The sequence below is a fragment of the Haliotis asinina genome, chromosome 6, assembly GCF_037392515.1.
Source record: "Haliotis asinina isolate JCU_RB_2024 chromosome 6, JCU_Hal_asi_v2, whole genome shotgun sequence".
Taxonomy (NCBI): Eukaryota; Metazoa; Mollusca; class Gastropoda; order Lepetellida; family Haliotidae; genus Haliotis; species Haliotis asinina.
Genome location: NC_090285.1, coordinates 18,807,475 through 18,819,835, shown reverse-complemented (window position 1 = coordinate 18,819,835; position 12,361 = coordinate 18,807,475). Strand labels below are relative to the sequence as shown.

Genomic DNA, 12,361 nt, shown 5'->3' with positions numbered 1-12,361 from the left:
CTGTATCTTATAACAGACGTATCTTTACATTGTATCATATAACAGGCATCTAATTACATTGTATCTTATAACAGGTATTTCATTGAATACGCCGTTGTATCGTATAACAGGTGTCTCTTTACATTGTATTTTTCAACAGATATCTCATTGCACTGTATCTTATAACAGGTGTCTCTTTACTTCGTATCGTTTTAAGACATGGACCTTTACACTGTATCCTGTAATCGACGCCTCTTTACGTTGTATTTTTTACACAGATACATATGCGCAAATTAATGGCTTTTTGCACGCAAACTCGGTCAGTGGTGCTACAGATTACAGAGCTCCCAGTTGCCTTCATTGTCCAATGACATGAAACTAGTTCTGACAAAAACATTCCGCGTTATTATATGTTAATATAGAATCTATCTCAAAAACGTGGGATCCTAACTGTCAACCACCGTCAGAGCCTGGGTGTACATGGAATCAAGTTCATGTCAGTATCATCTGCAGGGCCTCTCACAAGTAAGTGTAACGAAGGGAACATTCGGCACACAGGAAAACGGGAATGGCTAAAGTGGTTACTTGCATGATATTGTCATGTTTGTTTTCTTGTCTTAAATATTATACTTTATTGATAGGGGTGGTGGGTAGCCTACTGGTTAAAATGTTCGCTCGTCACGCCGAAAACTCGGGTTTGATTCCCCACGTGGGTTTAATGAGTGCATCTCATTTCTGGTGTTCCCAAACTCACTCTCACACACTCACTTCATATTGTGTAAGTTACTTCGTTAGGATATGGCTGAAATAACGCCGATGTGATGTTAAATATTAATTCACTCACTCAATGTATTAGTTACTGACCAGTAAGCAGGGGGGTGGGTAGGTATATACCGTAGTTCTCATTACAAGTGTTACAGTACATCAATGCAGATTAATGCAGAGTGAGTGAGTGAGTGAGTGGTAGTTTTACATCGTTTTTAGCAATATTCCAGCAATATCACGATGAGGGAATCCAGAAATGGGCCTCACATATTGTACCCATATGGGGAATCAAACCTAGATCTTCAGCATAACGAGCCAACGCTTTAACCTCAGGGCTACCCAGCCGCCTCTACTTCACCAAGATCAATGAATGCCTCGTGGTCTACTGATTAGAGTGAGTATGCTTTTACGCCGCTTTTTGCAAAATTCCAGGAATATCACGACGGGGAATCCGGAAATGGACTTCACATATTGCACCCGTGTGGGGGAATCCAACCCACATCTTCATCGTAACGAGCCAACGCTTTAACCTCTAGGCTACCCCACCTCCTCTACAGATTAAAGCAACAGATGGGGTCAAGTACCGATCCTGAAGCCATAACGGTAGTGCTCCGGCCCACGGGCATCTGGAACATGTAACGTACGCGTGTGTTTGATGATATCGATAGTAATTAACATACGTTTTACCTGGAGCTTACCTGGATACGTATAACATACAGGTAGTAGCTTGAGACAATGAAGGCATTTTCAAAGGGGACGCTTTGACGCCTTCTTGAAGTTAATTTAGCACAGTAAAACGAGGCCAGACTCAGAAATTGTTTTGCTTATTTACGGATTTTATAACGATATGGGAGGTGAGGTGGACGGTGGTAAAGCGTTCGCTCGTAACAAAAAAGACCCCGGTTCGATTCCCCACATGGATACAATGTGTGAAATCCACTCTTGGTGTCCCCCGTTGTGATATTGCTGGTATATTGCTAAAAGAGGCGTAAAACCATACTCTAATCAGTAGAACACGAAGACGTCACTGATCGTGATGTGGAAGTACATTTCTTAAAGTTCTTAAAAAAAGATGCACCAAATAGCATCCGTTTAATGTTCTTGTAATAGTGGCACAGCCATGTCACGGGTGTCCCAGTTAATATATGAGTTTTTCACTATACCTACAATGCCTTTACGTACCATAATATCCTATTGAATATTGTGTCAGCATTGACATACTGTACAAGACACACGACAGAGGGTCCCACATTAATTCTTCACAGACCATTTAACAGTCTAACTTAGGAACATCTAGTCACATATTGGGACAAACGAGACAATATTAACCTCCCAAAAAGGGTGAATTCTGTGTAGTTACAATTATTGTGTTCTCGACCCCGAAAGTTCGTATAAGGGCATAGCTCATTTACAGAAGGACCCAAAGAAAGGTCTTCGGGTCGACGAGAAGTCGGTCTAGACGCTATAACCTATTGTTGTGAGTTCAGACAGAAACGTCTCTGTATGGGTAACATCCATTACTCTGAGACTTAAATAGAAAAAAAGGATTCAGCTTAAAGACATAATATGTGGATAATGAATTATTTGGATTACTTGCTTCAGATCAGCCAGCCTTTGAACATTTTCATAAACGCATATACTGAGGGAAAGAAATAAGGGACCATATACAATCGTAGAAAAAAATTATCTTAAATCGAAGTAGCGGCCATTTTGTTTTTGTCCAATATGGCCGCCCCCTGTGCTTGGATTAGTATGCCTCTGTGCCAAACAACCCCTGTGCCAAATTTGGTGCTTTCGGAAGAATTTGAAGCAAATGCCCTGACAATAGCCCTTAGCTCCCTGACTAACGACTTCATGGCAGTGTTATTTATTCGCAGATTTCCTCCCACAATGCTTTTCAAAGCTGGTGATGAAAACTGGAAAATGATAAAGAAACGCTTGAATTTTCCTGTATTCCTTACTTGTTTCTCTCAGTATATGTTGACAACACCGCAGAATAAGCGGATCCTGACATCGCTAGAACAAGCCACTCACGACACTGCCACAATAAACTACGGTCATAAATTGTATTTCATCGCACATATTTCACATTGTGTATATTTTGTCATTCTGTACATTAAATTTCATCGTACATGTTTCACACTGTATCTCTTGTCATATTGTACACGATATTTCATCGTACATGGTTCACATTTTCTATCTTGTCATATTGCACACTATACTTCATCGTACATATTTCACATTGTATATCTTGTCATTCTGTACATTATATTTCATTGTACATGTTTCAGATTGTATATCTTGTCATATTGCACATTATTCTTCATCGTACATGTTTCACATTGTATATCTTGTCATATTGCACATTATATTTCATCGTACATGTTTCACCTTGTATATCTTGTAATATTGCACATTATTTCATCACGAATGCTTCACATTGTATGACGCTTATATTGTACATGTTTCTCAGTGAACATTAAATTTTACAAAAATGAACAGATATTTTACAAATATGAACATTAAATTTTAATGCCAGTTTTAGTTGACCAAGCATTTCTTTCGTAGCCCCCTCAGCATAGATAAAAGCTGCTGAGCTAATCCCGACACCCGGCGACACAGTCCACCACCAGATACATCGACCAACTTCTAGTAAATATACCCGTCAGTTCAAAAGAATACCCAGTTTGCCTATCCTTAGAAAACAATTCCGTTCCGTATGGTGTGAAGGGTGTGTCAAAACCCATTTAAATGGATCACTTATAATCAGCGATGACACCGGGTGCTCGCGAAATGTGTTACATTTCGCTGCCTAGAGTATGGTATCTAGCCTTCTGACAGTGTTATATACTGGTACATTCACCCAGAACGCCGGTGATATGTCCCAGACAGACATCGGTTATACAACCCGAGTATATATCTTCCTCGTCTAAGTCTACCCACTGCATATACTCAAGTAGGCCTATACCTAGACTAAGGCTTTGTTTCTGAGTGAGTGAGTATGGTTTTACGCCGAATTTTTAGCAGTGTTCCGGCAATCGCCACGGGGAACACCAGAAATGGGCTTCACACACTGTACCCATCACGGGACTCGAAGCCGGGTCTCTGGTATGACGAGCGAACGCTTTAACCACTAGGCTACAGCACCGTCCGCTTGTTCTGTGTATAAATGCAAATGATTTTTATCGGAATAAATAATTCCGTTGAAATTAAAAATTAGCTCCATTGAGATGGGAGATTCACATGTGGATATCTAGACTTGTTTCGCTTATGGCTTTAGCATTGTAGAATGGGTTGAAAGGAAGACAAGGTGGTTCGTGACTGTGGGTCATGTTAACTTATACCTTATGCTGTGCATTGAATAAAACCAGGTGACCCGGGTAATATAAGGAAGGAACGTTACAATCTACAATTCAATTAAAATAGCAAATGCAAATTATTTTGCCAAATATTAGTAAAGGAAACGCCCTCAAGTGGAATATATAGGAAAAAAGATGAAACAAGTTTCGTCTTATCACCAAACGAACCGCGTCGGGTATCTCAACCCAGTGAAGCGTCAGACGAACATGGGCACTATAAGAGGGTACACAACAAGCAATTTCAGTCGTCGATATCATTTTTTATCAAGTTTCATAAACCGTGTTGGGAGCTACACACAAACCAACATGTTATCTCCAAACAGGTTAGATATTTGAATACACACTTCAACCAGAGTCTGTGGGTATATAACATGCCGGGCTTACCTTGAATATGTCAGGATCGAAACTGAACTTGTGACTCATAGTGAATGAGAACTGAAACGACCGTATCCTTGCACTAGGTAAATCCAAGAAACATCATCAAACACACTGACTTTATCCAGCACGGTGAATATCTCAGAGAAGACGCTCAGCATGACATAACTGCCGTCCACACCCTGTCAAGCCTCACTGTGTCTTTCTGTGTTGACATGCTCCAGCTACCTTCGATAAGATCAGCACCGCGCGTGTGGGTTACAGTGTAAAGCGGGTGGGTATTTCGGGTATTTGGATACCTGTATGGATATGGATGTAGACTGGTAGGGCTGGGTGTATGGGGTAGGATGGTAAAATACTGCTTAGTATGGCTGTTTAGTTTCACGTCAAGGTAGGAAGATGTAGCTTTACACGTAGGTCGAAAATATTATGTTGCGTATTAGATAAAATAAATATCCTGTAAAATATGAGTTGAGGTGGGTTTTACATCACATCGGCATTGTCCCAGCCGTATAGTGACAAGATCAGGTATGATTTCATACACTTATCTTGTAAATAAAATCAAAATAATGAAACAGGGGTCTCTTTACTTCAGGACGTGAAAAGCACAGAACAGATAGACTGACAGAAATACGAATAATCCTATCAAACGCCATTTTTAATAAAAAGAATAACAATGATATTTACAAGAAGCCTAGAACAGTTCCTAACTTCCTACTAGTAGAGGTATATTGACAGACTAATGCTTAGTCTCTGAATATATATAATTTTGATGTAACAAACTAACCCATATAAACAGAAAAGGAACCCAAGGGAGACCGGAGATTAAGATGCATTTGGCTTTACCATCGCAGAGAGAGGGCTTGGAATGAACGAAAATAATGTGGGTCAGGGACTGTGAGAAGGGTGGGTGGGTGTGGGTACGGGTGAGTAGGGTGGGTGAGTGGATGGGGTAGGAGTAGAAGTGGTAGTGTATTGCCAAAAAAATCCACAAAGGAATCTACATGTATAAGGTTGTCTAAAATATTTAAATAATCTTTTTCTTTTTCACGATTGGCTGAGTTTAGTTTTGCGCCGCTTTCAGCAATATTTCCGGCAATATCACGATGAGGGAACGTCAGAAATGGGGTTGACACGTTGAAGCAGTGTGGGGAATCGGACCCGGTGCCAGAGAAATTCATCAGCACATCACCATAGTGGTCGAAGTCATTCCACTTGATATCGCAGTGATTTTAACTTTCTAAACAGTTAATGTATACTGGTGTTGGAACATACTGGAGAGCGTTTATGACATGTGGATTTGAAGGAAGTTGAGGGTCGGGTTGAAGGTCGGGTTGAGGGTCGGGGTGAGGGGTGGGGAAGGGGATAAGGGTGTGGGGTAAGGGTGGGTGAGGGTCGAGCTGGGAGTGGGGGTGGTAAAGCATTGTGTTTGGCAATGAAACAATTGTATCCAACGCGGTTTATGCAAGTCTCGAAAATAAAGAAAGTCTAATTTTAATGAAATAACTTTTTTCTTTAAATATGTTCATTCATGGTGATGTTAGGCTAGGGGCTGGGGAGAATATTGGAAAGGAGACGCATGGTGGTGATGTAATCAAGATGGCGGATCATAGACAGAGCGGCAACATTTATGGTCCAAATTTATAACCTCATTCACCTCATCAAAAACAGTCCAATAAATACAACATGATTTACGGGAGTCTTCACATCGCCGGAGCTACAATGTCATAACAGGTTAAATGACAATCGTTTTTATATGACCATATTTAATCTGTTATGGCAGTTTCTCATATCACTGAAGTTAAAATGTCATGACCTGACAGATTACCCGTGGCTATGAAGACCTGGGTGATCCTGAACTTCTTTTGCGTGGCATATAACGAGTATGTGATTTAAAGCTTTACGTCGCATTGGTATGATTTCAGCGATATAGCGAGATACGACTATATATCCAACAGCAGAAGATGGGTTCAGGGTAGTCTGTCTCAGCCCCTGAACCGCATAATTTCCCCCTTCGTCCGGCCCTTGGCACAATGTTTAAGTTCTAAATGAATGAAGTCTACATTTCCCAATGTTCCGAATTTCCTATCTCAGTGGGTCTCCTTCTCAATTTAAAGGGGGCTGTTTGTTTCTATCAAAATTATATTCATTCAGATACCAAGCGTATTTGTTGTTTGACTAGAGAATATAAACATACAGTTGCAAATTTTTTCAAATATAAATGTATATTTGATGTTTCATGTAATCAAATGTAATTGCTTACCTATTTACCAATTATGCATATGCATGACCTACCCTACAGAATATACATGACATAAGTATATGCTGACAGAGGGTTGGGTCTGTCAATAATCTACTATTGAACGACAACCTGGTGGAACTAACACCCTAGTATGTATTGACTTAAGCATATACACATAAAGTGCTGGGCTTGAAATGTTGACAGCAGTTGTGTGGGCCATTAGAATATCACCGCCTTGACTCATACCTCTTCAACATGGGAAATCATTGCATAGACCATATCATAGGGGACGTTAAGGGCACGCCGCCATCGATTCAAGTTGTGTAACGCTTGGTGGCCAACGAACCGAATCAATTAGGGATCTAATTGGTATTGTAATCCATTTGAATTGCAAACACTGGATAATAAAACTGATCATTGTCAAGTAGGTGTTACGCATGTAGGCTTTATAACGATGACTTTGCAAGTAGTGGAACACGTTGGCACGTCCGGATGTTTTCAATGTGTGTGTGTGTGTGTGTGTGTGTGTGTGTGTGTGTGTGTGTGTGTGTGTTGTGTATAAAGGGTAATGTGATGATTAATGATCAAATGTTGAATCAGTGAGTGAGTGAGTGAGTCTAGTATTACGCCGCACTCAACAGTGTTCCAGCTGCAGAGCGGTCTATAAATAATCGATTCTGGGCCAGACAATCCAGTGATCAACAGTCTGATCATCGATCTACGCAACTGGGATACGGTGATATGATTGTATTAAGTTAGTGAGCCTGACCACCCGACTCCGTTAGTCGCCTCTCACGACAAATATGGTTACTGAAGATCAGTTCCAACAGGGATCTTCACTGGTATATTATCAGTGTTATCATGACATGTCATTTTGTATGAGAACGTTACCATTTCCTTTAAAACCACGTGGTGATGCCACGAATGTGGTAATCGAAGCAAATATGAGATTCGAATCCACTAGCTTCGAATCCTGGTTTGGCAAAGAGAAGCAATTCACCACAAAGTTTTGCGACACTTGTCACCTTTCGACACTTGTTAATACTCATTCAAAAATGTGTCACAATTTCCAGACATTTTGGGGGGGTTTTCAAATAAAAGCTTTTGTTTGACAGTGTCTAATTTTAGATAATTTTAAAAATTAATTCTGAAGCTTTAAACCCTCTAGACCCTCAAAGAGAGTATGAGAGGATAATATATTTCTATAGGGGTTATAGAGGATAATACATTTCTATAGGAGTTTTACTGCAAGGGATGAGAGTGTCAACATTCACAGATGGACTTAAAGTATAAACACAAAGCACAGTACATACACCTCAGTGCCCGTAGTATGCACTTGATATTCGACATACGTGGAACTTAATCTTTCTACACTGATAAGCCGTATGACTATCTCTCTAGATTCAGAATAATATACTATAATGCGTTTTATGCTAATGTTGCCACCAGTATACGGTGAAATCCGTCTTGTTTGATTCATGGTGATGATATGGTGAGGGAGGACGAATAAAGACAAAATTCTCGGCACTCCGCGATCCCCCGATCCCGTCATGGCTCAATTCCCAGCATGCTCTCGCTTTATATAAGATCAGGGAGATTATATATGTTGTAGATTATCCATGATAGCATGTACTGGAGAAGTCACTGGAGAGAATCATCATTAATATTGTTACGACGTCTCCAGTGAGATTTTGGGGTGTGGTGCGGTGTATATATAATCAGCATTCGAAACAAGCCGGTGTTTGTATAGATATGTGTGCTGTAAACGCGTCAATAGGCTGTCATGCAGACCCTGCAGCAAATATATTCATAAAAGCCCACGCAAGTCTAGATTAAGTGGCAAGTCTAATGAGGGAAGTCCGGGCTTCATTTCATTATATTTGCTCTTTCATGTAGAATATGTTCATTTCAGAGACTAGTTGTTTGTCTAACGTGTGCACACAGGTTACTATACGTATTGGAGGGATTGCTACGGGGTAAACTGGTTTTAACACTGATTTGATCGCCATTTTGTTATCACTGCAGTTATGCAGATATAAGAGAGTGAGTGAGTAAGTAAGTGTGGTTTTATGCTGTTTCAGCAATATTCCAGCAATATCAAGGCGGGGGACACCAGAAATTAGCTTAATACATTGTGCAATGGAGAACCGAACCCGGGTCTTCCTTGTGATGAGCTAACGCTTTAACCATTAGGCTACCGCAGCGCCTCTTCAATGCTTAGAGTTATTACAGCAGGCAACTTATCTTATCATCCAGGAAGTTATCTTGTTAGATTAGTTCATAATATCTATGATACGTGTCAGTGTTATCTCTATGTTCATAATCATTATGATAGTGAGTTGTTGTTGTTGTAAAGCAAACACTTGGAGCAAGTCAGCGTCAAGTCTGGATGAAGTTAGTTGTAAATTCGGAGTAGATTAGACGTAAGGCTGTGTAAGACTGGTGTAAGTCAGTTGTTAGTCTGGAGTAAGGTTGCTGAAAGTCTATTTTAAGTCTACTATACGTATGCTGAAAGTCTCCTATAACTTTGTTGAAAGTCTGCTATAAATATGCTAAAAGTCTGCTATACTCTGTTGAAACTCTACTATAAGTCCGTTGGAAGTCTGCCATAAGTCTGTGGAAAGTCTGCTACAAATCTGTTGAAAGTCTAGTATAGGTTTGTTGAAAGTCTGCCATAAATATCTGGAGTAGGCTTGCTGATATAGGGAGAGTATGGGGTAAGCTATGCGAGTATTTTACAATATCGAGTTTGTCTGCTATACCCATGAATCAAGCCTTGAGTTAGTCTGCAACAGTCTGGAGCATACTTTGAGTATACCAAGCACTATGTTAGTTTTGGGTAACTCACCCCAATATTAATGTATAATTGGGTAACTCACCCCAATATTAATGTATATCCTACCATATTCCGTTGTGTCTATGCATATTATTTGAAGTACAGCATACAACACAATAATCACAACTAAACCCCAAGACTTGAAACAAATGGGCAGCTAATCGTGAAAATAAAGACAGGCATACTTAAAACACTCATGTCAGAGAATGCTAGGTGTTCAGACGAGGACTTTTAATTGTGTTTCACATCATGCAATTCATAGCATCCCGCACATAAAACTGAAATTACTTTGACACGGGTTAAATGTTGAAACATATATCACACCTGTCCCTCCAGAAGACAGCCAAGTGGAATCTTGAGATAACATACTTACAGCTAACATTAATCCGGAGATAATCCCTGGGCTTAAAGTGACAACTATGTCCTCGATTGACAGATGCTCCTTGTCCTCCATAAGCCGCCATAACCCTGTCTGTGATAGCTGAAACTGTTCTTAGTTACGGTGCTTTTAATGTGTTTATTATCTCACTATTATTGGGGGTAACTTGAGGAAATGAGTGTCGGTCATACCTGGAGACATGTGACAAGACAGGGTGAAGACACATGTATATGGGCATATGTTAACCGGAACTGTTCGTAAATGTATACAGACGCCAGTAGGTCAAACATACGGCTATATTTGTATATGTTAACCAGAACTGTTCGTAAATGTATACAGGCGCTAGTAAGTCAAACATACGGCTATATTTGTATATGTTAACCGGAACTGTTCGTAAATGTATACAGACGCCAGTAGGTCAAACATACGGCTATATTTGTATATGTTAACCGGAACTGTTCGTAAATGTATACAGACGCCAGTAGGTCAAACATACGGCTATATTTGTATATGTTAACCGGAACTGTTCGTAAATGTATACAGACGCCAGTAGGTCAAACATACGGCTATATTTGTATATGTTAACCGGAACTGTTCGTAAATGTATACAGACGCCAGTAGGTCAAACATACGGCTATATTTGTATATGTTAACCGGAACTGTTCGTAAATGTATACAGACGCCAGTAGGTCAAACATACGGCTATATTTGTATATGTTAACCGGAACTGTTCGTAAATGTATACAGACGCTAGTAGGTCAAACATACGGCTATGTTTGTATATGTTAACCGGAACTGTTCGTAAATGTATACAGACGCCAGTAGGTCAAACATACGGCTATATTTGTATATGTTAACTGGGACTGATCGTGCATGTATACAGACGCTAGTAGGTCAAACATACAGGTGTATGGGTATATGTTAAGTGGAACTGTGCGGGTATGTATAAAGACATACATAGGTACAACATACAGGTATATGGGTATATCATATCTTGGACTCTTTGGGTATGTATACGCTCGCTGATCAAACATGCAGGTATATGTGTATATGGTCGCATGTATATTGCAACATTGTTGATATGTATACGGATACTCGTAAGTCAAACAGGTATGTGAGTATATATTAACGAATGTGAATATTGGTATATATCAACAGGAACTAGATTGTATATTTGCGAGAAACGAAAAAAAAAGAAATACACAGTGGAAGGGCAATACAACATAATTTACGAGGCATAAATGGTCAAATATTTTCATATACTTATCCGCAGTTCCTGCTGAAGGTCATAATGATACCTTTGTGTAAATGAAACATACATTAAACTTTAAATAATTTACAAAATGTATACAGTTCAAGAGAAATTGGAATATGATTGCAGATTAAGACTAATCGTTCATGAATAATCTTCTCTGGATGATAGGAACTTCATATGTGACCATTCGTTAGTATCTAGGCTTAATTATATCAATTTACATACGTTATTGTCCAGTCATAGGCCTGTCGTATCGGCTCGGTCTTTATCTGTGGTCATATTACACTTTATGACCTTGAATTCAGCCATGCGGTTACTGGATGACCTGTGTCCTCAACAGTTCACCTTTGACCCAATACGGATACATGACTCCTGGACACCTGATGACTATCTGACACTCATCCAGCTCACCACAACCCCACCCTCAGAGTATGACCACTGTCCACTCCTTAGACTCACGAGTGAAGTACGGAATTTGCATACTTGACATAGTTCACAAACAAAGGCGGAGGGAAGCGATGAATGGATATAAATTTGACTCAATATGCCGAGTGAATGCCCACCGACACACTATCGACCTGTTTGATCCTCACGTTGGTGCAGCATCCCACGACAATTAGGGATGTCACCCAGTAAACATTCTGATTGAAGTGAGTGATTTAAGCCGCTTTGAGCAATGGTCCAGCAATATCACGGCGGGGGACGCCAGAAATTGGCTTCAAATGATGTACCCATGTGATGAATTGAACCCCGGTCTTCTGCGTGACGAGCGAACGCTGTTAGACTACCCACCGTCCCACCCGGACGCTTTGCAGATCGGGACCCAAATCCACTGTGTCGTCTCTGAGAAATTCTGATAGTCTAGTCAAGACGTAAGCCTGTGATAAACTACAGAGTTGCGACAGATCGTAAAGTTACGAAGGCTTTATGGATCAGGGCCTAGATTTTCGAAGCTCTCTTAGCGCTAAGATAGTCGTATGTGCCATACATTAACATTAACTTACGACTATCTTAGCGCTAAGAGAGCTTCGAAAATCTGGGCCCAGGTCGCAGAACCTTTTTGTGCCGTCTCTGAGCAACTGGATGGTCCAGTCGTTAATGTGTAGATCTGTGTTCGATTCCTACAAGAGATTATGTTACATGGCGTAACGAAACTTGTACATTAATACGT

At 40.2% G+C, this 12,361-nt stretch overlaps 1 protein-coding gene across 2 annotated transcripts in view; it reads right to left on the bottom strand.

Annotated features, from left to right (window-relative positions):
- LOC137287666 (rho GTPase-activating protein gacF-like) overlaps nucleotides 1–12,361 on the bottom strand; it is a 237,826-nt gene that overhangs the window by 213,942 nt on the left and 11,523 nt on the right. Inside the window, exon 1 of one of the 2 annotated variants that reach the window (XM_067820052.1) lies at nucleotides 4,488–4,750. The exons of the other annotated variant lie outside the window; for it this stretch is intronic. Coding sequence (XP_067676153.1) covers nucleotides 4,488–4,526 — 39 coding nt within the window. The 5' untranslated portion in view covers nucleotides 4,527–4,750. Of the gene's footprint in view, nucleotides 1–4,487; nucleotides 4,751–12,361 lie in introns of those variants that run through there. 2 annotated transcript variants of the gene reach the window in all.